Source organism: Moschus berezovskii, chromosome 9 (genome assembly GCF_049115385.1).
Source record: "Moschus berezovskii isolate FMDL1 chromosome 9, NW_MosBer_1.0, whole genome shotgun sequence".
In the NCBI taxonomy this organism is placed as follows: Eukaryota; Metazoa; Chordata; class Mammalia; order Artiodactyla; family Moschidae; genus Moschus; species Moschus berezovskii.
In genome coordinates this window covers 104,289,465-104,316,124 of record NC_142468.1, presented here as the reverse complement: position 1 = coordinate 104,316,124, position 26,660 = coordinate 104,289,465, and the positions used below count along the sequence as shown (strand labels likewise).

General features: G+C 39.8%; 1 protein-coding gene and 1 pseudogene across 5 annotated transcripts; both read right to left on the bottom strand.

Annotated features, from left to right (window-relative positions):
- Nucleotides 1-1,618: 1,618 nt before the first annotated feature.
- On the bottom strand, nt 1,619-24,813 carry LOC148776867 (olfactory receptor 11G2-like). 4 transcript variants are annotated; one of them, XM_088840097.1, is made up of 4 exons: nt 19,815-19,952; nt 10,178-10,318; nt 6,460-6,573; nt 1,619-2,779 (listed from the first exon to the last, which is right to left on the bottom strand). In XM_088840097.1, the coding sequence occupies exon 4, from the start codon at nt 2,766-2,768 to the stop codon at nt 1,833-1,835; it is 936 nt and encodes a 311-aa protein (XP_088696223.1). In that variant the 5' UTR covers nt 2,769-2,779; nt 6,460-6,573; nt 10,178-10,318; nt 19,815-19,952; the 3' UTR covers nt 1,619-1,832. The 4 variants fall into 4 exon arrangements, with proteins under 4 accessions (XP_088696223.1, XP_088696225.1, XP_088696224.1 ...); XM_088840099.1 differs by lacking the exons at nt 10,178-10,318; nt 19,815-19,952 and adding an exon at nt 24,718-24,813; XM_088840098.1 differs by lacking the exon at nt 10,178-10,318 and having other exon boundaries at nt 19,815-19,945.
- Nucleotides 19,107-24,912, bottom strand: LOC148776866 (olfactory receptor 11G2-like; annotated as a pseudogene). The gene is made up of 2 exons (XR_016038307.1): nt 24,718-24,912; nt 19,107-20,052 (listed from the first exon to the last, which is right to left on the bottom strand). The product of XR_016038307.1 is annotated as an olfactory receptor 11G2-like (transcript).
- Between the last annotated feature and the right edge of the window lie 1,748 nt (nt 24,913-26,660).

Sequence of the window (26,660 nt, the reverse complement as noted above, 5' to 3'; positions counted from 1 at the left end):
ATTACTTTGCCAGCAAAGGTCTGTCTAGTCAAAACTATGGTTTTTCCAGTAGTCATGTATGGATGTGAGAGTTGGACTGTGAAGAAAGCTGATCGCCGAAGAATTGATGCTTTTTAACTGTGGTGTTGCAGAAGACTCTTGAGAGTCCCTTGGACTGCAAGGAGATCCAATCAGTCCATCCTAAAGGAAATAAGCCCTGAATATTCATTGGAAGGACTGATGCTAAAGCTGAAACTCCAATCGTTTGGCTACTAGATGCAAAGAACTGACTCATTTCAAAAGACCCTGATTCCGGGAAAGATGAAGGCAAGAGGAGAAGGAGACGAGAGAGAATGAGATGGTTGGATGGCATCACCGACTCAATGGACGTGAGTTTGAGTAAACTCCAAGAGTTGGTGATGGACAGGGAGGACTGGCGTGCTGCGGTCCATGGCATCGCAAAGTGTCAGACACGACTGAGCGACTGAACTGAACTGAACAATTCCTGATCACCTCTCCCTTAAAAGAATTAGGCCTAAATTTGTCTCTGGGTTACTGGTTTTCCTTATTTTATTGAAATCAACCCCTTCTCCCTGCCCACCTTGTTTGCCGGGTAGAATACTCAGGAATGTGGAGGTGCTTGCAGTGAAAAGAAAATCAGGCCTTTGCATGTTTATACCAGTCCCTGTATTCACTTGTCTCTGATTTGTGGGTTTTTGCATGATTATGCTACAAGATCATCTCCTGAAAGTGAGGGGAGAAGTGAGAAAGTATGGAACTTAGATGTAATAGAAAATAACTTTCGGTTATAGTCATGACTAATCAGCTTGGATTAAACTTACACTTCGACTAAAAGTAACTCCCAAATCTGGAGAAATCACATAAATCAAGCCTTTGAAGGCACTAGAGAGCAGTCAACACAGACATGACTTCAGGGGCTACAATTCCAGGGAAGGGAAGAATAAGCAGAGGAGCTCCACAGTTACCTTGAGTGTTTCTCCCCTAGGATGACAGTCACTGGGTTGGGGAATCTGGGGACATGGAGGCATCTGAGAAAGAACAGCAGGGAGGAAGAATAAAGTCTCACCAGAAAGCAGTCGTTTCACTGAACTAAGGATATAAGGGATTTGGTGTCTGTGGCCGCCAGAGAAACTGGTGTTTGAGAAAAATACTGGAGACAGGAGGACCACAGAGAAGTGAGGGTCAAAACGTGACGTAGTTTCCTTTCCAGGCATTTTTCCATTTCTCAGTCACTCATGTGCAAGATGAGATTTCAAGAAGTCTAGCAGAAAGAAGAAACTGGGAGTTTAAAGAGCTGAGCAGAGGTCTTAGGAGTCGTGGGTTTCAGAATATAGAGAAAGTCAGGGCTCTCTGAGGTGGAGGCGTCCTGGAAACAGTTCAGGTGCGTAACTGACATCTCAGAATGGTCATGTTCCTGACTAAGGATCACATCCCAGAAATAAGAGCAAAGCTGTTTTAGACTATTTTTATTACACCTTAAAATAAATACTCCTTAAATGAGATCAAAGTGATCAGCTTTACTCTATCTTCTGGTAAAAGAAAACTTTCTTTACTACATTATTTAAAAAATTTTAAAATATAATGTTCAGCATTTGGTAAAAAATGAAGTATATAAGAAACAGGACAAAAAAAAAAAAGAAACAGGACAAATGAGCAAGAACCAGGAGAACAAATAAGCAACAGATACATGTTCACTGGTGACTGAAATTTTAGTCAATCTTAGGATGAACAATTATCTGAAAAACACAAAACACATTTTTTTTTTTAAATCTGAAAATGAGGTAAACACAATTTAGGTCTCTAATTGCTCAAGAACTCTTTGATTAATATTTTTAGAGTCTAAGAAATTTCTGCAGGGCTTTTTTCATATCTTTGTTTCTAAGACTATATATTACAGGGTTAAGAAGTGGGGTCACAACAGAATAAAACAGAGTCACAATCTTCTGCATTCCAGCTTCATGCTCAGAGGTTGGACTCCCATACATTACGAGGACTGAGCCATAAAACAGTGAAACCACAGCCAGATGAGACCCACAGGTGGAGAAAGCCTTTTTTCGCCCAGCTGCTGAAGGTACTTTCAATACAGCTCTCAGGACCAGAGCATAAGACCCCATGATGAAGAGAAAAGGAATGATTAGGGGCAAAGGACTTAAGGTGGAGAAGACAAGCTCTATCACATGAGCTTTTTTGCAGGTGAGTGCTAGAAGAGGACCTGGGTCACACAGGAAGTGGTCAATGATCCCAGATCCACAGAAGGACATTTGGGAGATGATGATGATGGGAATCAAGAACCAGAGGAAACCAAATACCCAGCAGCTGATTATGAGATTGGCACAGAGACGTCCAGTCATGAGAGTGGGGTAGTGTAGAGGCCAGCAGATGGCAAGGTATCGATCAAATGCCATAATAGCCAAGAAAAAACATTCTGTAGAACCCAAGGAGAAGAAAAAGTAGAACTGGAGAAAGCACCCAGAGAAGGAGATGAGCTTGTTGTGAGAGAGGAAGTTGGCCAACATGTTGGGGACAGTGGAGGTGACATACCAGATCTCCAGGAAGGAGAAGTTGGCCAGCAGGATGTACATGGGGGTGTGGAGTCTCTGATCCCAGCACACAGCACAGATGATCGAACCGTTGCCCATGAGGGTCAGGAGGTAGACAGCAGAGAAGAGCACAAAGAGGAGAATCTGCCCCTCCCTGGGGCAAGGGAAGCCCAGGAGGATGAAGCCGGTGATGGTGCTGGAGGTGTTGGGGGTGTTGGATATTTTCATGAGTCTGCGAGCTGTGAAAGAACCAGCAAATACCAAATGAGTTTGTATAGAGATATGAGGACCCAGATTTATATTTAAATCATCTTGGAAGAGTAAATAGAGATTTATATAGTAATAGCTATTTTTTTTCCTTGTAAACTGGGTTAATTATTCTCATTCACATTTTCATCATGGATTTAAGAAAATATTTGATCAGAATTGGTAAACTCTTGAAGGAAAGTGTGGTAGAGGTATTTGAACATTAGACTTTGTTCTTAATGGAGAATCTGACTGTCTATCTACCTACCTACATACCATCCTACTGCCTATCTAGTTTCTCAGAAAAATAGGGACAGAAAAGAATAATTCTGCTGCATATAAAGGTCCTTTATGGTTTCAAAAAAATGATTTAAGTCCAGTACTAATTCAGAGGAAGGTAGCTTTTTAATGATCGACTAAAAACAATTGCTACTTATAATACTTAGGTATTTTTAACCAGGGTTGTTCTGCTGGGGTTCCTGAAATTTCATTTAGGGGTAAGCATCTGTTTAATTTAATAAATGACCTTTCAGATTGAATATTTAAGAATTGTTTTTATTTATTTATTTGTGATAAAACATTTCAGTGTAGTATTTCTTCCCTTTCCTTTACCCTCACATCTAATTCATCAGCAATTTCTGTTAGTCTCTCTCTAAAATAAGTCTCATGTCCATTCACCTCTCTCTAATTCAAGCCATCATCTTCTTTTCTTCTCTGGACCACTGTGATACTGTCCTAACTGGGTTTCTTGTTTCTCATCCCTGTCTCTCTACAATTTGTGATCCATACCATGGCCAGCTGCTGCTGCTGCTGCTAAGTTGCGTCAGTCGTGTCTGACTCTGTGTGACCCCATAGACGGCAGCCCACCAGGCTCCCCCATCCCTGGGATTCTCCAGGCAAGAACACTGGAGTGGGTTGCCATTTCCTTCTCCAATGCATGAAAGTGAAAAGTGAAAGTGAAGTTGCTCAGTCGTGTCCGACTCTTAGTGACCCCATGGACTGTAGCCTACCAGGCTCCTCTGTCCATGGGATTTTCCAGGCAAGAGTACTGGAGTGGGGTGCCATTGCCTTCTCCAACCATGGCCAGAGTGACTCTTTAAAAAAAAGAAAATCAGATCACACAAATTTCAAATAGCTTCCCAATGCACTTAGGATCAAACAAATTTTCAAACTAGGGTCTTTGAACTGACTCTTTTTCATATCTCCAAACTCTCCTCATGATTCTGTTAGTCAAATATACTTTTTCTGTGTCTCTCATGCACACGCATACACACAGAAACACACACTCTGTGTGTAAGGGAGATATACACACCCTCTACTAACATACACACTGGAAATATAAAACAGGGTTCAACAAACAGTGGGGTAGCAGGATGTATTCCACACCCTGTGCTCTACTGACCCTACTGCAAGCTGCCTGCATTTGGACTATAATACCTGTGCTAGGCTGCATAACAGTAGAGGGGACTCACTTTGAAATACTCTGCACCAGGGGTCAACAAATATTTTCTTAGCTATTTTAGTCTTGTAGCCACATAGTCTTTATGATAACTGTTCATTTCTGCTGTTGTATGAAAGTAGCCATAGACACAAAACCTAAATGAATGCACATGGCTGTATTCTCATAAAACTTTATTTATGTCCACAGAAATTTGAATTCCATGTAACTCTGATATATTACAAAACATTAGTCTTCTATGGATTTTTTAATTTAAATTAAAAAGTAAAAATTTTAGCTCACTGGCTATACAAAAGCAGGCCGTGTTTGACCTATTGCCATAATTTGCTGAGCTCTGGTCAATACATTTATAGAGACAGGAAAGCAAAGACATTCATTTTACTGTAGAACAATGGAAACTCTTTGGTCCATCGTGTGACCTTATTAGAAATGGAGGAGACCTCTAGAGGGCAGCTGGAATCAGCCTGTTCTGCGCTCACAGATTTTTTTGGGACCAGTTTAATTACAAAACTTCAGTTTCCAAAGTCATCAGGATTGCCTTTCTCTTTTTGTTGCTTTACACACACACACACACACACACACACACACACACACACACATGCACTGCTTCTTTCCACCTCACAATACTTCAGTAATATAACATTAGCCTTCTTTCAGTTTCTAGAAGCAGTTAAATACTGTCCTGACTAAGTGTCTTTGTTCTTGTTGGCCTTCATGGTCACTCTTAATTCTGACTGCTCAGCACACTATGAGGAAGAGGATATGTACTTTGTAAACATTTTTTTAAAGAAAGGACTGTCTACATTGTGAACAATGTAGAGAATATAGACAGATAATACAGAAACATTTACCAATTACTTCATTTGAGCTTCAAATAACTTGTGAGATGAAATCTTAGGAAATGAATTAGACAGGAAAAGGCTCTAGGATCTATAAAATGATCTAGGTAATGAGAGTGCTGGCCCAGTCTTGAGATGAATCCATTCAAAGAAGTAATGGAAGCAAATGCTCTGTGTGGAAGAATATGTCTCACCACAAGTGGCTTACTCTCTGTTTCTGGAGATAATTATGGTCCCCCAGTTGTGGATGTCAACGTAGGAGAGAAGGAAGATGGGATGGAAATTCTAGGTTCAGTCTCATAGCAAAGTAGCTGGTTGGCTCTAGTGGAGTCTTCTATTGTCTATAAGCTATGTTTTCTTAATTTTTAAAATTTTTATTCTCTATTTTTAATTGAAGTATAGTTGATTTACAGTATTGTGCTAATTTCTGCTGTACAGCAAAGTCAATCAGTTATACACATACATACGTTCTCTTTAATCTTCTTTTCCATTATGGTTTATCGAGGAGATTGGATATAGTTCCCTATACTACACAATAGGACTTTACTGTTTTTCTGTTGCTTGAAAAATTTGTTCCGTATTGTTGACCCATTCTAAATGTAATAGTTTGTATCTACTAACCCCAAACATCCTGTCCATCCCTCTCTCTCCCTCTTCCCCCTTGGCAACTACAACTCTGTTCTTTTAGCTTTCTTTTCTTTATATGAGAAAGGAATAGTACCATATGATTTTTAATTACTTTTCATTATAGCATGCTTACTCCTATTCCAAGTATACTGCAAGTACACATGATATCAAGACTGTGAGATCTATGAGATCTAGAAGTGATATTGTAGTTAACATCTGTCTCTTGCATGAGAAAATCAGCTGGATAGATTTTCACTTCTACAAGAAGGGAAAAGATCCAGGTCAGTTCCTGCTCAGGGCAGTTTAACTTTGAGAGTCTGACAATATGCCCTAGAAAATAAGAACGAAGTGAAAAATGATACTGTGTGTGCCATCATCATTTCATGCTCAACTTAACTAAATTGACTATGGATAAAAAAAAAAAAGGTATTTCTAACAAGATTGTATTGTTTGTTGCTGCTGCTGCTGCTGCTAAGTCACTTCAGTCATGTCCGACTCTGCGTGACCCCATAGATGGCAGCCCAGCAGGCTCCCCCGTCCCTGGGATTCTCCAGGCAAGAACACTGGAGTGGGTTGCCATTTCCTTCTCCAATGTGTGAAAGTGAAAAGTGAAAGTGAAGTCGCTCAGTCCTGTCCGACCCTTAGCGACCCCACGGACTGCAGCCTACCAGGCTCCTCCATCCATGGGATTTTCTAGGCAAGAGTACTGGAGTGGCTTGCCATTGCCTTCTCCAGTATTGTTACTTACCCTTAATTAATTTCCTCCTCTGTACAGAGTAGCTGTGGTTTCACCTGGCACAAAGGGGATGTTGGAGCTGTCCAGAGAGGTGGGAAGTGTCCCCTGAATTAGTTGCAGAAAGTCCTGTGGCAGAAAGAGTGGGAATATGCAAATAGTGGTGTCAAAGCTGTGTGATGTGTACAGGATGTTTGGACTGAGTCATTAACAAAGCCAAACAAGGTAAACTACACACTCACCTGCATTATATCTTGGAAAGGGTGGGTTAAACTCAATCTTGAATAGTCAGGTCATCAGCTATACTATATAAAGTGAAGGAAAGACATTTCTCTGATATTTTACTTTTTCCTCGGGGCTAGTTTAAGTAGGCACAATGGGGTGGAAGCATTATTGGCCTGCTCTCACAATAATACCTCCATCTACTTCATTTAGTTTGGTCAGGAGATAGCACACCTGTCCCATGCAATGCAGGAGACCTGAGTTTAATTCCTGGATCAGGAAGATACCCTGGAGAAGGGAATGTCAGCCCACTCCAGTATTCTTGTCTGGAGAATCTCATGGACAGAGGAGCCTGGCAGGCTACAGTCCATAAGGATGCAGAGTTAGACACAACTGAGTGTGCACGTGCACACACACACACACACAAGACATAACATGAAAGACCCGAATGAACTTTTTGGCCAATCGAATATCATATGTAGCTAAAGCAGAGTAAAGGAACTCTATTTAGAGGGTAGTTTTACTAACTTTTTAATATTTACTTTCTCCTCTAAACAAATGGACAGAGGGCAATCCAGACCTGAAGTTTCTCTGCATGTGTGGTCTTTCTGGAGAGGAAGGTTGGTCTTCTCTACAGAAACCACCAAGGAGTGAAGGAGTTTCACAGAAAGTGAAACATCCTTCTGTGTTTGCTGAAGGATGGAGAGATTCTAAGCAGAGGCTCCGGGGAGTGAGGATCCATGAGGATCAATTTACCACTTCCAGAAGAACGTCTGTGTTAGGAGAAATGTTCTTTACTAGTTATTCCCTTCCTCTGGGACCTGCCTTCTCTGGAGACTCTGATCCTTCTATTTTACCTTTGACTCCCAGTAGGGTTGAAAATATTACTTTTTAAAGCGCCCGAATTCTCAGGGATGGCAAGAGATTTCATCAATGTATAAGACAACTCAGATTGCCTATCAGGTATTAAAAGAAAGTCTATAAAAATAACACAGTGGGGTGGCTATGATGTAAGAAACTGTTCCTGGGCCTCTAGTGAATGCTATCAATTATGAGTTTTGGAAACAGAGCTGCCTTTGATTCTCTAGAAAGAAGAGCTAGATGGGCTGAAGGTATGATATGACCTCAGCCATAGAGGGCTGTGCAGCTAGTTGCCCCAAGAATCCGTCCCCTTCCAGGGCCTCTCTGGTTGTTTTATAAATCTTTCCTTTCTCATTTGTGCTTGAGCCCTGTGTGAGTGTCAAGCAGATGTTTTGAGGGTCCACTTGTCAGGTCTGAGAGAGGCCAGAGCATAACATTCCTTAGCTCTACTCAGGGGTCACATCAGGGAGTTGGATCTAAGCTTCCTCATCTTGATGGAGGTACAGATGTCTTAGCACAATCCACTTCTTGTCCCTTTCTCTCCAATTCGTGAAGGATTTTCATGTCAAAGACTTACCAGGTCATTTCACTTCCTTGTTTGAACAGCTTTGTTGTTTCCCTCTGTCCACAACATGAGATTCAAAATTGCCAAATAAAAGCTTTTGCACTGGAGCCTTAACCTATTGCTATTGTTACCACTGTTGTTGTTAAATTTTTATATTTTTACCTTTTCTCCACTATTTCCTGTAGAAGTACTTGTGTCAACAGTCACATCAAATTGCTTAGACATACAGTGGAAGACCGTATATTTTTCTTGGGTGAATAATCTTACCCTCTGAAAAGCAGGCAAGAACCGTCTGCGTTGATGACTACTAGTGTGAGAGTTAAGCCCTGTGAAGTGAGGGTCCCAGGAGATTATTTATTCATGAAGAAGTAGAGAGCTAACTTACTAAAAGTTCTCTTTGCCTTATTTTTTTAAACCTTTCCTGTCATTTCCCCCCCTCAGCTCAGACAGTTTCTCACAAAATCATTTTTAAAATTTTTATTTTATATTGAAACATACTTGGTTAATGATGTGTTTGTTCATGTATACAGCAAAGTGATTCAGTTATATATGTATCTGTTCTTTTAAAAATTCTTTTCCCATATAGGTTATTATAGAATATTGAGAGTTTCCTGTGCTATACAGTAGGTCCTTGTTAGTTATCTATTTTAAATATAGCAGTGTGTACATGTGAATCCCAAACTCCCAGTCTATCCCTGCCTCCCACCCTTCTGCCCTGATAATCTTAAATTCATTCTCTAGGTCTGTGAATCTGTTTCTGTTTTGTAAATAAGTTCATTTGCATCATTTAAAAATTTTTCACATATAAGCAATATCATGTGATATTTGTCTTTCTCTGTAAGGCTTACTTCACTTACTACGATAATATTCAGATTTACCCATGTTGCTTCAGATGGCATCACTGCTGCTTCTGCTAAGTCACAGTCATGTCCGATTCTGTGTGACCCCAGAAATGGCAGCCCACCAGGGTCCCCCGTCCCTGGGATTCTCCAGGCAAGAACACTGGAGTGGGTTGCCATTTCCTTCTCCAATGTGTGAAAGTGAAAAGTGAAAGTGAAGTCACTCAGTCGTGTCCGACCCTTAGCGACCCCACGGACTGCAGCCTACCAGGCTCCTCCATCCATGGGATTTTCTAGGCAAGAGTACTGGAGTGGCACTGTAATGAACATTGGTGTACATGTATCTTTTTGAGCCATATTTTTCTCTGGATATATGCCCAGGAGTAGAATTACTGGATAATATGGTAGCTCCATTTTTAGTTTTTAAGGAAACTCCATATTGTTCTCCATAATGGCTGTATCACTTTACATTCCACCAACAGTGTAGGAGGGTTCCCTTTTCTCTGCACCCCCTTCAGCATATGTTGTTTTTGGATTTTTGGTGGTGATGGCCTACTGACTGATATGAGGTAACATCTCATTATAGTTTTGATTTAAATTTCTCTAATAACTAGCAATGTTGAACATATTTTCATGTGCTTCTTGGCCTTTTGTGTGTCTTTTTTGTAGAGATATCTATCCATTTATGTTCTCTGCCCATTTTTTTATTGTTTTTCTTTTCCATGATATTGAGCTGCATGAGCTGCTTTTAAATTTTGATGACTAATCCTTTGTTGTTGGCATCAGTTGCAAATATTTTCTCCTATTCTGTGAGTTTTTGTTTTTGTTTTAGTTTATGGTTTCTGTTGCTGTGCAAACGCTTTTGAGTTTGATTGGGTCCCATTAGTTTATTTTTGTTTTCATTCTCGTTACTCGGGGAGATGGTATGAAAATGATATTCTGCATTTTATGTCAGAGTGTTCTGCCTATGTTTTCCTGTAAGAGTTTTATAGCATTTGGTCTTACATTTAGATCTCTAATCCATTTGAATTTATTTTTCTGTATGTTGTTAAAGAATGTTCTAATTTCATTTTTTTTTACATGTAGCTGTCCAGTTTCCCCAGCACCATTTATTGACGAGAATGTCTTTCCTCCACTATATAGTCATTTGTCCTTTGTCATAAATTAATGACCATAGGTGTGCAGATTTATTTCTGGGCTTTCTATCCTGTCCCATTGATCTATATTTCTATTTTTGTACCAGTACCATACTGTCTTGGTTACTGTAGCTTTGTACTCCAGTCTGAAGTCAAGAAGTCTGATTCCTCCAGCTGTTATTCTTTCTCAAGATTGCTTTGGCTACTCATAGACTTTTGTTGTTTCCATATAAATTTCAAGAATTTTCTCCCTGTATTAAATGTGAAAAAACAGAATGGTTGTATCAGTACAACATGGTTATTTACCCTTGTGATTACATGCCTGACTGGGAGCTGTGACGTGCTGCTGATGCCTGGCATCAAGACAGAGTATCTTACCGTGTATCACTAGCCTGGGAAAAGATCATAATTAAAAATTCAAAATATGGTTTCTACTAAATGAATATTGCATTCATGCAGTTGTAAAGTTGAAAAATCAAGGTCAAACTATCATTAAGTCATGGGCAGTCAATACTTAATCTTGCAGCATTTGACAATAAAGCATAAAATTGGGGGAAAAAACAAAAAAGAAAGAAAGACCTCCATGTTACTATTCAAACATTGCCATTTAAAGTATTTTTATACTTTTTTGTATTGTTTTATGAAGACTGGATTTAACTTTTCTGCACATGTGTTGTATTTACAATATTATACTATACTAATTCACTAAGTTCTTATCAGTCATTTCCCATAAACACGTCCTAATTGTGGCTCAGCAGGAAAGAATCAGCCTGCCAATGCAGGAAAATTCCCTGTAGAAGGAAATGGCAACCCACTCCAGTATTCTTACCTGGGAAATCCCATGGACAAGGAGCCTGGAGGGCTACAGTCCATGGGGTTGCAAAGAGTTGGACACAACTTAGCGACTAAACAACTATACTTATTCACTAAGTTCTTATCAGCCTTTTCCCGTTAGTTCAGTTCAGTTGTTCAGTCATGTCCAACTCTTTGTGACCGCATGAACCACAGCATGCCAGGCCTCCCTGTCCATCACCAACTCCCAGAGTCCACCCAAACCCACGTCCATAGAGTCGATGAATCCATCCAACCATCTCATCCTCTGTCTTCCCCTTCTCCTCTTGCCCTCAATCTTTCCCAGCAACAGGGACTTTTCCAATGAGTCAGCACTTTGCATCAGGTGACCAAAGTATTGGAGTTTCAGCTTCAACATCACTCCTTTCAATGAACACCCAGGACTGATCTCCTTTAGGATGGACTGGTTGGATCTCCTTGCAGTCCAAGGGACTCTCAAGAGTCTCTCCAACACCACAGTTCAAAAGCATCAATTCTTTGGCGATCAGCTTTCTTCACAGTCCAACTCTCACATCCATACATGACCACGGGAAAAACCATAGCCTTGACTAGATGGACCTTTGTTGGCAAAGTAATGTCTCTGATTTTTAATATGCTGTCTAGATTGGTCATAACTTTCCTTCCAAGGAGCAAGTGTCTTTTAATTTCATGGCTGCAGTCACCATCTGCAGTGATTTTGGAGCCCCAAAAAATAAAGTCTGACACTGTTTCCACTGTTTCCCCATCTATCTGCCATGAAGTGATGGGACCGGATGCCATGATCTTAGTTTTCGGAATATTGAGCTTCAAGCCAACTTTTTCACTCTCCTCTTTCACTTTCATCGAGAGGCTCTTCAGTTCTTCTTCACTTTCTGCCATGAGGGTGGTGTCATCTGCATATCTGAGGTTATTGATATTTCTCCCGACAATCGATTCCAGCATGTGCTTCTTCCAGCCCAGTGTTCCTCATGATGTACTCTGCATATAAGTTAAATAAGCAGGGTGACAATATGCAGCCTTGACGTAGTCCTTTTCCTATTTGGAACCAGTCTGTTGTTCCATGTCCAGTTCTAACTGTTGCTTCCTGACCTGCATACAGGTTTCTCAAGAGGCAGGTCAGGTGGTCTGGGATTCCCATCTCTTTCAGAATGTTCCACAGTTTATTGTTATCCACACAGTCAAAGGCTTTAGCAGTCAATAAAGCAGAAATAGATGTTTTTCTGGACCTCTCTTGCTTTTTCAATGATCCAGTGGATGTTGGCAATTTGATCTCTGGTGCCTCTGCCTTTTCTAAAACCTGCTTAAACATCTGGAAGTTCACAGTTCATGTATTGCTGAAGCCTGGCTTGGAGAATTTTAAGCATTACCTTACTGGTGTGTGAGATGAGTGTAATTGTGCGGTAGTTTGAGCATTCTTTGGCACTGCCTTTCTTTGGGATTGGAATGAAAACTGACCTTTTCCAGTCCTGTGGCCACTGCTGAGTTTTCCAAATTTGCTGGCATATTGAGTGCAGCACTTTCACAGCATCATCTTTCAGGATTTGTAATACCTCACCTGGAATTCCATCACCTCCACTAGTGATGCTTCCTAAGGACCACTTGACTTCACATTCCAGGATGTCTGGCTCTAGGTGAGTGATCACACCATCGTGATTATCTGGGTCATGAAGATCTTTTTTCTACAGTTCTTCTGTGTATTATGGCCACCTCTTCTTAATATCTTCTGCTTCTGTTAGTTCCCTACCATTTCTGTCCTTTATTGAGCCCATCTTTGCATGAAATGTTCCCTTGGTATCTCTAATTTTCTTGAAGAGATCTCTAGTCTTTCCCATTCTGTTGTTTTCCTCTATTTCTTTGCATTGATCTCTGAGGAAGGCTTTCTTATCTCTCCTTGCTATTCTTTGGAACTCTGTATTTAAATGGGTATATCTTTCCTTTTCTCCTTTGCTTTTCACTTCCCATAAACTCTTTTTCCCTTTTCCCATCAACTTTTCCTAATAGCTGGATATTATTCAGCTTTAGAGGCTTTTTCCTTTTTCCCTTTTCCCATAAACTCTTCCTAATAGCTGGATATTATTCAGCTTTAGAGGCACAAGGGGAATTCCCTCCCCCCTTTCACTCAATAGCATATATATGTATATATATATAAAACTCTGTTACAACAAATTAATAATGATGAAGAATGTGACTTTTGGATTAGAGAGACTTGTCTGAATCCCTGCTTTCTGAGTTGTTATTAGACTGCATTGCTGGCAAATTGTTATCTGTTCTCTCTAGGCCTTAGTCTTCTATTCTGTGAAACACGTGAAATAGTAATGGCTCATATAATGTCATAATGAAGACTAAAAAAGATAGTGTATATAAAATGCTTAACTTGGAAGCTTACATATGATAACCTAACATCAGGAGACACCATAGCATAACAGTTTACAGTATGGTTTCTGGAGTCATAGTTCTTTAATTCAACCTGGTTCCAACACTCTTAACTGTTTGGGCAACTTACTCAATCAAGGCTTCCGTTCCATTCTGTCGCTCAGTCGTGTCTGACTGTTTGCGACCCCGTGGACTGTAGCCTACCAGGCTTCTCCGTCCATGGGATTCTCCAGGTAAGAATACTGGAGTGGGTTACTGTTTCCTTCTCCAGGGGATCTTCCTGACCCAGGGATCGAACCCGGGTCTCCCACATTGGAGGCAGACGCTTTAACCTCTGAACCACCAGGAAAGCCCCAGTCAAGGCTTAGTTACCTCATTTATGAAAAGATACTGACGGTGTACTTGAGGCTGTACAACTCTTGAATGGCTAAAGTGGAAGTTCATATCAGGCACATTGCAAGTTAGCTGGATTTAGTAGAAATGCAGACAATAATTTACTTGATTATCACGATACCTCTATAAAGACTCTAATCTTCAATTTCCTCAGTGAAAACCCTCTCAGTAAGAATATGAAACTTGTTCTCAGTCATGTCTTTTATGGAATGAGTATTAACCAAAACTAACTCATGAATAGTTCTTCCTATAGAAACGTGCTGTGGAAGACTGGTTTTATTAATTATATATCTCTAGTCTACTATTGCCTGGAAAATCCCATGGATGGAGCAGCCTGGTGGGCTGCAGTCCGTGGGGTCGCTGGGGGTCGGACACGACTGAGCGACTTCACTTTCACTTTTCACTTTCCACTTTCACACATTGGAGAAGGAAATGGCAACCCACTCCAGTGTTCTTGCCTGGAGAATCCCAGGGACGGGGGAGCCTGGTGGGCTTCTGTCTATGGGGTCACACAGAGTCGGACACGACTGAAGTGACTTAGCAGCAGCAGCAGTCTACTATAGAAAATGAACATATGTGGTATATTTAATGCTGTTGTTTAGTCACGAAGTCTTGTCTGACTACTTTGTGAGCCCATGGACTGTAGCTCACCAGACTCTTCTCTCCTTGGGATTTCCCAGGTAAGAATATTGGAGTGGGTTGCCGTTTCCTTCCCTAGGGGATCTTTCTGACCCAGGTATCAAACTTGGAGATAATTGCATATTATAAGGCTAAATGTCGGAGAAGGCAACGGCAAGCCACTCCAGTACTCTTGCCTGGAGAGTCCCAGGGACTGGGGAGCCTGGTGGGCGGCCGTCTATGGGGTCGCACAGAGTCGGACACGACTGAAGCGACTTAGCAGCAACAGCAGCAGCAAGGCTAAATGTAAAAGCACTTTGTACAGAAACCTATATAATAATGATTTGATATTTGAAAGATAACGAAAAAATCCTTATATATATATAATTAAATATTTTTATATAATTAGGATCTTGGAGAATAGTATGAAGCATACATACTAGGTTGTTATTACTGTTGATCTAGTAGAGACGGGATGTGTGAAAATTAGATTGTGGGTGGAGTGATGGTAGTAGGGAGTGGTACGGAAAAAAATAAAGGAGTCTGTCATAAAAACAGCATGTACAATATCCGACTTGTATAAAATCAACTTATATGAGCGTATGTATGTGTATAAAATAATACATGAAAGATTGTTCACTTAAACATTAATGGTGTTTACCTGAGGGTGATGGGTTTAGATAACTTAATTTTAAATACTTTTATACTTTTTCTCTTGTTTGATAATTGTAATAATAAACATTTATTATATATTGAGAAAATATCCAGCTACTCTTTTTCTGGTTCTGGCTATGAGAGTCAAGTCATTTTCTTTTTTTCCCCTTCCCATCCCATTTTTAAAAGTTGATATACTGTTGACTTATAATATTAGTTTCAGGTGTACAACATCATGCTTGAGTATTTTGAATATACTCCATATAAAGTTGTTATAAAATATTGGCTATACTCCTTGTGTTGTACTTGTATTCTTGTAGATTATTTATTTTATACATAGTAGTTGGTACCTATTAATACCTTCCCCCTTCCCTATCCTCACTGGTAACCACTAGTTTGTTCTCCAAATGCATGAATGTGTTTCTGCTTTTTTTACATTTATTCAAAATATTCATTTGTTTTAGTTTTTGGATTCCAGATATATATGATAATACTCAGTATTTGTCTTTCTCTGAGTTATTACTCATAATATCCTCCAGGTCCATCTTTATTGTTATAAATGACAAAATTTCATTCTATTTTTAGCTGAATAGTATTCCATTGTATACAAACACACACACACCTTATCTTCTTTATTCATTCATCTGTACATCATAAACACTTAGGCTACCATATCATGACTCATGTAAATATTGCTGCTAAGAACATTGGGGTGAATTTATCTTTTTGAATTAGTGTTTTCATTTTCTTCAGATAAACACCCAGGAGTAGAATTGCAAGATCATATGGTAGTTCTACTTTTAGCTTTTGAGACCCCCTCCATACGGTTTTCTATAGTGATTGCACCAGTTTATATTTCTACCAACAGTGTACAAGTGTTCCCATGTCCTGGCCAACACTGATTATTTATTATCTTTTTGATGATAGCCATTCTGACCAGTGTGAGGTGATATCTCACTGTGGTTTTGATTTGCATTTCTCTGAGGATTATGTAAGCTGAACTTCTTTTCATGTCCTACTGGCCAACTCTATGACTTAATTAGAAAAATATTTATTCATGTCTTGCCCATTTTTAACCAAGTTTTCTACTTTTTATTGCTCAGAGGATTTATTTCTTTATTTGGATATTAACCCCTTATCTGTTACATGGTTTGAAGTATTTTCTTCCATTCACTAGGGTGTTTTCTCATTTTGTTAATTGTTTTTTTTTTGTTTTGCAGAAGATATGAATTTTATGTTGTCCCATTTGTTGATCTTTTCTTTGTTGCTTGTGCTTTTGGTACAAGTATTATTATCACCATTGTCTTGTATTAACCTATAATGGAGTGCAATCTGTGTTGCTGTTGTTCAGTCGCTCAGTCATGTCTGACTCCTGGAGACCCCATGGACTGCAGCACACCAGGCTGCCCTGTCCTTCACCATCTCTCGGAGCTTGCTCAAACTCATGGCCATTGTGTCAGTGACACCATCCAACCATCTCGTCCTCTGTCATCCCTTTCTCCTCTTGCCTTCAATCTTTCCAAGAATCAGGGTCTTTTCTAATAAGTCAGCTCTTTGCATCAGGTGGCTAAAGTATTGGAGTTTCAGCCTCAGCATCAGTCCTTGCAATGAATAGTCAGGATCGATTTCCTTTAGGACTGATTGGTTTGATCTCCTTGCTGTCCAAGGGACTCTCAAGAGTCTTCTCCAACAGCACAGTTCAAAAACATCAATTCTTTGGTGCTCAGCCTTTTTAATAGTCCAACTCTCACATTCATACATGACTGCTGGAAAAACCATAGCTTTGACTATCTGGACTTTTGTTGGTAAAGTAATATCTCTGCTTTGTAATATGCTGCCTAGGTTTGTCAGAGCTTTGCTTCCAAAGAACAAAGCATCTTTTGATTTCATGGCTGCAGTCACCATCTGTATTGATTTTGGCGCCCCCAAAATAAACTCGTTCCCTATTTCCATTGTTTCTCCATCTATTTGCCATGAAGTGATGGGACCAGATGCCATTGTCTTAGTTTTCTGAATGTTGACTTTTAAGCCATCTTTTTCACTCTCTTCTTTTACTTTCATCAAGAGGCTCCTCAGCTCCTCTTCGCTTTCTGCCATAAGGGTGGTGTCATCTGCATATCTGAGGTTATTAATATTTCTCCTGGCAATCTTGATTCCAGCTTTTGCTCCATCCAGCACAGCATTTCACATGATATACTCTACACATAAGTTAAATAAGCAGGGTGACAATATACATCTTGCTGTACTCCTTTCCCAATTTGGAACAAGTCTGTTCCATATCCAGTTCTAACTGTTGCTTCTGGACCTACATACGGGTTTTGCAGGAGGCAGGTCAGGTGGTCTGGTATTCCCATCTGCTTAAGAATTTTCCAGAGTTTGTTGTGATCCACACAGTCAAAGGCTTTGGATAGTCAATGAAGCAGAAGTAGGTGTTCTTCTGGAATTCGCTTGCTTTTTCTGTGATCTAATGTATGTTGTCAATTTGATCTCTAGTTTCTCTGCCTTTTCTAAGCCCAGCTTGAACATCTGAAAGTTCTCGATTCATGGACTGTTGAAGCCTGACTTGGAGAATTTTGAGCATTACTCTGCTAGCATGTGAAATGAGTGCAGTTGTGCAGTAGTTTGAATGAGTGAAATGTGCAGTAGTTTTAGAGTGTAATCTATAAAAATACTGAATTACTATGCTGTACACCTGAAACTGATATAAGATTGCAAATCAACTATATACCAATGAAAAAGTGGCCTAAATCTGTTCTCTGTGGTTCTGCTTTTTCATGTCTTACTATAAGTAAACTCCCCTTCCCTACCCCACCCCCTACAGGAATCTGGAGCTTCTTGCATTGAAAAAAAGCAGATCTACTTCCTAGATTTGCACTTATACCAGTCTCTGTACTCACTGTTCTTTGCTTTGTGGGTTTTTGCATATTTATGGTATAAGATCATCTTCTGAAAGTGAGAATAGTAGTGAGAATGTCTGGAATTTAGATATAAAGGACAAGAATCTCTGACTATGGTCATGACTAAACAGCTTGCATTAAACTAACCATTCTACAAAAAATAACTATAAAACCTTGACAAAATACATAAAAGGAATATTCTAAGGCACTAGAAAGCAGTTAACACAGAAAAGACTTCAGGGGATAAAATTCCAAGAAGGGAGGAACATGGAAATGAGTTTCACATTCACATTGGGGCTTTTCCCCTGAGGAATAGCAATCAGTAGGGCAGGAATATGTAGATAGGAAGGCATTTGGGAAAGATTGGGGTGAAGGAAGAATACTGTCTCAGCAAAAAGCAGTAGATTCTCCTCAGACTGAACTGAGGAGATAAAGGTTTTGTGCTTATGGCCAGTAAGGCACTTGGAGTTTGAGAAACAAATTCTAGAAAAGGAGGACCACAGAGAAGGAGGATCAAAGGGTAGTATAATCTCCTTTCAAGGCATTTTTGATGTCTCAGCCAGCCATTCACATACAAGATAAGATTTCAAAAAAATCTAGCAGAAAGCAGAAATTGAGAGTCTAAAGTGCTGAGCAGATGTTTTAGGAGTCATGATTTTCAGAGTACAAAAATAGGAATTCAGGGAGAAGGAAACGGTAACCCACTCCAGTATTCTTGCCTGGAGAATCCCATGGACGGAGAAGCCCGTAGGCTACAGTCCACGGGGTCGCATAGAGTCGGACACGACTGAGCGACGGAATGGATGGAATGGAAGGTGGAGGTATCCTAAAAACAGTCCAGGTTTGCAGCTGAGATCTCAGAAAGGTCATATTCCCGAGTAAGAGTCACATCCCAGAAATAAGAGCAAAAGTGGTTAAGGTTGTTTTTACAACATGAATCCTTAAATGGGATCAAACTGATCTGTTTTTACTCTATCTGCTACTTGAGGGAAATTTAACCTTTGTTGCATTACTATATCCATTGTCTTTATGATGTTAAAAATATAATGTACAGCATTCAATTAAAAATATGAAAGTATATGAAGAAAGAGGACAAACAGTCAAGAACCAAGAGAAGAAAAAATCAACAGATAACGTGCTCACAAGATACTGAAATATTTTCTGAATAATGTTGTTTTTAACCTGAAAATAAATAGAATATTTAGAAATGTTTGCAAATTAGTAAATAAAATTTGGGCTCTACTTGCTAAAGAGTCTTTTTGGTTAATAGTTTTTATAGTCTCAGAAATTTCTTCAGGGCCTTTTTCATATCTTTGTTGCTAAGACTATATATTATTGGATTAAGAAGTGGGGTGACAACAGAATAAAACAGAGTCACAGTCATCTGCATTCTAGCACCATGATCAGATGCTGGGCTCCCATACATAACCACTACTGAACCATAGAACAGTGAAACCACAGTCAGATGAGACCGCAGGTTGAGAAAGCCTTTCTTTGTCCAGCTGCTGAAGGAAATTTCAATATAGCTTTTATGACCAAAGCATAGTACCCCATAATGAAGAGAAAGAGAATGATGAGGGGAATAGGACTTAGAGTGGAGAAGACAAGGTCCATCACAGGAGCTTTTATGCAGGTGAGTGCTAGAAGAGGACCTGGGTCACACAGGAAATGGTCAATGATCCTGGATCCACAGAAGGACATTTGGGAGATGATGATGATGGGAATCAAAAACCAGAGAAAACCAAGTACCCAGCAGCTGATCACAAAATTGGTGCAGAGACGTCCAGTCATGAGGGTGGGGTAGTGTAGAGGTCGGCAGATGGCAAGGTATCCATCAAATGCCATAATAGCCAAGAAAAAGCTTTCTGTAGAACCCAAGGAGAAGAAAAAGTAGAACTGGAGAAGGCAACCAGAGAAGGAGATGAGCTTGTTGTCAGAGAGGAAGTTGGCCAACACGTTGGGGACAGTGGAGGTGACATACCAGATCTCCAGGAAGGAGAAGATGGCGAGCTGGATGTACATGGGGGTGTGGAGTCTCTGATCCCAGCACACAGCACAGATGATCAAACCGTTGCCCATGAGGGTCAGGAGGTAGACAGCAGAGAAGAGCACAAAGAGGAGAATCTTCCCCTCCCTGGGGCAAGGGAAGCCCAGGAGGATGAAGCCAGTGATGGTGCTGGAGGTGTTGGGAGTGCTGGATATTTTCATGAGTCTGCGAGCTGTGAAAGAACCAGCAAATACCAAATGAGTTTGCATAGAGACATGAGGACTCAGATTTATACTTAAATCTTCCTGGGAAAGATATAAGGACTTGCATGCCTGAATGCTAAGTCACTTTAGTCATGTCCAACTCTTTGCGACCCGAGGGACAGTAGCCCACCAGGCGCCTCTGTCCATGGGATTCTCTAGGCAAGAATACTAGGACGGGTTTCCATGCCCTCCTCCAGGGGATATTCCTGACCCAGGAATCGAACTCACATCTTTTATGTCTCCTGCACTGACAGGCAGGTTCCTTAACACTAGTGCCACTTGGGAAGGCCATAAGGACTTATATATCAATGATTTTTTCTTGAGAGATGAAATATTGACCTGGGTTTCCTCTTTATTCTCATTCATATTTTCATCCTGGATCCAGAAAAGTTCTGGATCCAGAATAGATAAGCCCTTCTAGGAAAGGGTTGTAGCAGTTTTTGAAGATTATATAGACTTAATAGAGAATATACATATATTATCTTTAGGGCTTCCCAGGTGGCGCTAGTGGTAAAGAACCCATCTGCCAATGCCAGAGACATAAGAGGCAAAGTGTTCGATCCTAGGGTCAGGAAGATCCCCTGGTGGAGGGCATGGCAATCCACTCCAGTTATTCTTGCCTGGAGAATCCCCAGGGATAGAGGAGCCTGATGAGCTACAGTCCAAAGGGTCACAAAGAGTCAGACACGACTGAAGTGACTTAGCATTTTTGCATACAAATATTATATTTAATAGAGTCTATCTATCTACCAACCAACCTACTGGTCTATTGTCACAAAAATGGAATGGATTTCTTCCACTTTTCAAAGAGGTGACATCATTGCAGTTGTGTCAGAAGTTGAATCAAACTATGTTGCACATTTATACATTATCTTACAGGGTTCTGATTGATTTCAAGATCAATGTGCAAGATTATTTAACAAAAGTATTCTCATTTAGAACAACAGAAAAAGACATGTTGCAGGTATGCAATCTTTTAAAGCTACTCTGCCTTGAGATGCTCCAAGTAGTTACTGGAGGATAAGCAAAATTTTAGTTCTGAATCCTTACAAATCCACTGCTACTAGAATATTTAGAATTCCATGTTATCAGTAATATTCATAACTTATATCGTTGGGATAGAAATATATCAATAACTGTAGCTTGGAAAATTTCATATCTCTGTTCCAGGTAAGTACAGACCTATGTTGCCATGTAACATAAATTAATGGAACTTTTGGAATTACTTCCTTTATGTGACTTTTGAAGCAGCCTTTATTTCAAACTAAATGATTTAACTTATTAATTTCATATTGTTTTACACTAATTATCTGTAATCATCAGATTGCAATCATCAGATCAACTACAGGAAATCAACCTTGATTTCTATTGCGTTAGAAAGGCAATCCTAGTCATTCACGGTGGACCAGCGTGTAAGAATTATTAACAGAGCATGTGAAAAAGGTCTGTACTTACCTGGAACAGAGAGATGAAATTTTCCAAGCTATAGTTATTGATATATTTCTATCCCAATGATATGAGCTATGAATATTACTGATAACATGGAATTCTAAATATTCTAATAGCGGTGGATTTGTAAGGATACAGAACTAAAATTTTGCTTATCCTCCAGTAACTACTTGGAGCATCTCAAGGCAGAGTAGCTTTTAAAGTTTGCATATCTGCAACATGTCTTTTTCTGTTGTTCTAAATGAGAATACTTTTGTTAAATAATCTTGCACATTGATCTTGAAATCAATCAGAACCTTATGAGATAACGTATACATGTGCAATATAAAGAAAAGCTATGTTCCCTACCCCTTGTTCTATTGTAAATCCATATTTTGGTTTTGAAGTTTGACACAGGGACTCAGGAAGTCTAATAATTTCCTACCAGAAATATTCAATTTCTGAGAAACCTCCAGGATCAGAAGCAAAAGGTGGTGGCAGCAAGGTGTCATCCCTTCTCATGTAAAGGTATGGTTGCTTACATTAGTGTTGGAGGAGGAAGAGAACTGTGTTGGTTGGAGGCAGGGGAACAAGGCTGTGGGAGAGATTATAATACAATACATATTCTTTAAAAACCCTTTCTGGGTCATTTTAAACAGGATTCCCTGATTCATATCGCATGAGGGATGCTTGGGGCCAATAGAATTCTTGCAGATATGCCAGGTTGTCTTTTAGAGTATATAACTGGACTGGAATAGGATTTAAAGGACTCTATTTGGTGAAGGGAAGAGTGTGTAGGTTCTGGTACTTATACCATGCAATTCCATTTACTGTTTTTCCTCTTCTGCTTTTAAAGTCAGTTTCCTAGGGGCCCAGTAAATTTCTGAGACCACACATTCATTTTTTTATAAAGGAGAGTTGAAGGAAGATGGCAGAAGAGTATAACATCTGAGTGACTTTTAAGTCACTCTGTACCGGTTTCACTCATGATCAATGACAGTAATCATTTACCCTATTTTTGCTTCTCACCCTGGCTTTTGTAGTGTAGTTACAAAGTTGTATCAGTCGCATGAGCCCATTGATTAGTAAAGAATAAAATTAGCGATGCAAAGGATTAATTCTGCTATGTGAAAAGGTCCTTAATGAGTTCTAAGTATTTTAGAATCTAAAGATAAATCTAAGATTTGCCAGCCAGGATTAGCCCTAACTTTGCCAGAATCCTTTGCTCTACGTTAACACTGCAGGCTGATGCTCATTATGAAATGTCCTAACAAAGTCTGTGTCTGTGCAAAAAAAAGCATAAGTCTATAATTCTTGTACCGATTCAGAGGAAAGTATTATGATCAATGAAAAACAATTATTAAGTATTTTTGACCAGGTTTGCTTTGCTGGTGTTCCTGAAATTTCATTTTAGGAGTAAGCATCCGCTCAACAATCACATAATTTGACCTATTCAATTGAATGTTGAATAACCTTTTTGGTGAAATTTGTGTCAGTGTAGTTTTTCTCCATTATTTAACCCTCACATTGAGTCCACCAGAAATTGTTGTTACTTTTTCCCATGTCTAACGCTCTCGTGTTTAAGCTCTCATCTTTTCTTCCCTGGATCACTGTGACGCTGTCCTCACTGGCTTCCTGTTTCCACCCTTGCCTCTAGATAATGTGTTATCCCTGTCACGGCCAGAGCACTCTTTAAAAAAGAAAATCAAGTCAGTCCCTTTTCTTGTGCACATACTTCAGTTAGCTTCCCAATGCACTGAAAATAAAATCTTCACACCACACTATTAGATGACCCCTTGTAACATCTCCAACCTCATCTCATGGCTGTATTAATCAATCATATACATTCTATATCTCTCAAACACATACATACACACACACATTAGAAACATGTATTCTGTTTTGCAAAGGACTCTGAAGTTTGAATTTAATATAACTCTGATGTGTTATATTAACACAGTTTCTGAGTAACAGAAAGTTAGTCTTCTATTAATTTTTTAATTTAAATTAAAAATATAAGAATTCTTAGCTCACTGTCTATACAAGAATGGGCAGCAGGCCAGATCTGGACCATTGGCCATAATTTGCTGACTCCTGTTCCATGCATTTTTAAGGATAGGAAAGCAATGATAATCACTTTACTGTGAAACAATAGAATTCTTGGTCCAGCAAGAATCTTATTAGATAGGAAGGGAGGAGACCACTAGAGGCAGCTAGAATCAGCCTAGTCTTCTCAGGTAGCACCTTTGGGCCAGCTTCAGCTTATTAGAAAGATGAGCTTCTAAAGCCATTTGCCTTCTTTCAGTTTCTAGAAATAGCCAAGTACTTTTCTGACCCAGGGTCTTTGTTCTTATTGTCCTCCATGGTCATTCTTAATTCCTAGTTCTCAGCACAGTATGAGGAAGATAGTATATATTTATAATTTTTTTGGAAAGAAATGATTGTCCTCACTGTTACCAACATAGAGAATATAGATAGATAATATAGAGATATCTACCAATTACTTTCTTTGAGCTTCATAGAGCCTGTGAGATGAAGTTTTAGGAAATAAATTATATAAGAAAGCGCTCCAAATGATCTGAGACTAGGAGAGTATTGGCCCAGACATGAGAGGAATCCATTTAAAGGAAGTAACGGGAGCTAAGTTTCTGTGTGGAACAATGTGTCCCATCCCAGGTGGTTTACTCTGTATTGCTAGAGATAATAATGGACCCCAGCTGTAGATGTTAAAATAGGAGATAGGGAGGGTAGGATGGAAATTCCAGGTTTAGCATCATGACAGAGTTGCTTAGTGGCTCTAGTGGAGTCTTCAACTGTCTATAAACTTTGGTTTCTTTATGTGAAAAGGGAGTAAGGTTATATAATTTTTAATAACCTTTCATTATAACATGCTTACTCCTATTCCAAGTATACTACACGCACACATGATATGAAGGTTTTATAGATCTAGAGGTGATATTTTATTTACATGTATCTCTCAGATGAGAAAATCCGTTAGTCTGTCACGTTTACATGAGGCAAAAATATCCAGGTGATTCCCTTTAGGGCAATTCTCCTACTTTGAGAGTCTGACAAAGCTGCTCTAGAAAATAAGAAAAGTGTGAAAAATGATTCTCTGTGTGTCATCACCATTTCATGCTCAACCTAACTATAAATTGTCAGTGGGTGAAAGATATTTTGAATAAAACATATCATTTGTTACTCACCTTTTATTACTTCACTCCTTTGTACAGAAGAGCTGTGGTGTTCACTTGACACAAGGGGAAGCTGGAGCTGTTCAGAGAGGCAGGACAGTTCCCCTGAATTAGCTGCAGAAAGTTCTGTGGCAGAGGGAGTAGAAATATGCATACGGAGGTGTCAAAGTTGTGTTATGTATGCAGGATGTTTGGAATGAGTTTATTAACAAAGCCAAGCAAGATAAACTACTCCCTCACCTCCATGCTGTCTTGGAAAGGTTGGTTTAAACCCAATCTATATTAGTCAGATTTTCAGATGTAATATATAAGATGAAGGAAAGATATTTCTCTGAAATTTTGCTTTCCCCCCAGGGCTAGTCCACAGAGGCACAACGGGGTAGAAGCATCATGCCCTGCTCTCACAATAGCACATCCATCTGCTTCATTTGGTTTGGTCAGGAGATGTCACAGCTGTCTCATTTCTGCAATGCTTTTGAAAACAAGAAAAGCTCTCATTTCTGAGAAGTGGCAGGCAGTTAAAGCATAACAGAAGAGCAAAGGATTTGGAGTAAGTAGTTGAGGGTATGATATACAACATATAAACTATTTCTAGTTCTTCCAACTGTAAAATGGTTACAGTAGTACTTTCAGCAAAGTACTTTCACCAAAGTACTGAGGATTCTGAATGATAAAACATGTGGAACCTTGTCTAGGGCCTGACACACTGTAATGCATAGGAATTTTTAGCTGTATAATATACAGCTGAAGCAAAGTAAAATGAAGCTTTACTTAGAGGATAGTAGTTTTCTCACTCTTTTATACTTATTTCTCCTCTAAGCATTATATCATCTCCTTTACTGAACAAGAGGACTATCCAGACCTGAAGTTTCTCTGAGTGTTCTGGTCTTCCTGGAGAGGAGAGTTGGTTTCTCTACAGAAACCATCAAGGGGTGAAGGAGTAGAAACTGGGTGAATATCTTCCTGTGCTTGCTGAAGGATGCGAAAATTATAAGCAGAGACTCCAGAGAGTGAGAATCCATGAGGATCTATTTACCACTTCCAGAAGGATCTCTGTGTTAGGAGACTGTTCTTACTAGTTATTCCCTTCCTCTGGGACCTGTCATCTCAGGAGACTGTGGTCCTTCTACCTTTGTCTCCCAATAGAGTAGAAAACATTACTTTTTCCAGCCCCAAACTTCTCAGTGATGGCATGAGATTTCATCAATCTTTTGCCAATATGAGCCAACTCAGAGTGCTGTTCAAGGGAAAGTCTATTAAAAAAACAGTGTGATGGCTGTTATATAGAAGATGTTCCTGGGCCTCTAGTTCAGTTCAGTTCAGTTGCTCAGTTGTGTCCAACTCTCCCCGACCCCATGAATCACAGCACGCCAGGCCTCCCTGTCCATCACCAACTCCCGGAGTTCACTCAAACTCATGTCCACAGAGTCAGTGATGCCATCCAGCCATCTCATTCTCGGTCGTCCCCTTCTCCTCCCGCCCCCAACCTTTGCCAGCATCAGAGTCTTTTCCAGTGAATCAACTCGTCACATGAGGTGGCCAAAGTATTGCAGTTTCAGCTTTAGCATCAGTCCTTCCAGTGAACACCCAGGATTGATCTCCCTTAGAATGGACTGGTTGGATCTCATTGCAGTACAAGGGACTCTCAAGAGTCTTCTCCAACACCATAGATCAAACACATCAATTCTTCGGCGATCAGCTTTCTTCACAGTCCAACTCTCATATCCATACATGACCACGGGAAAAACAATAGCCTTGACTAGACGGACCTTTGTTGGCAAAGTAACGTCTCTGCTTCTTAATATACTATCAAGGTTGGTCATAACTTTCCTTCCAAGGAGTAAGCGTCTTTTAATTTCATGGCTGCAATCAGCATCAGCAGTGATTTTGGAGCCCAAAAAAATAAAGTCTGACACTGTTTCCACTGGTTTTCCATCTATTTCCCATGAAGCGAT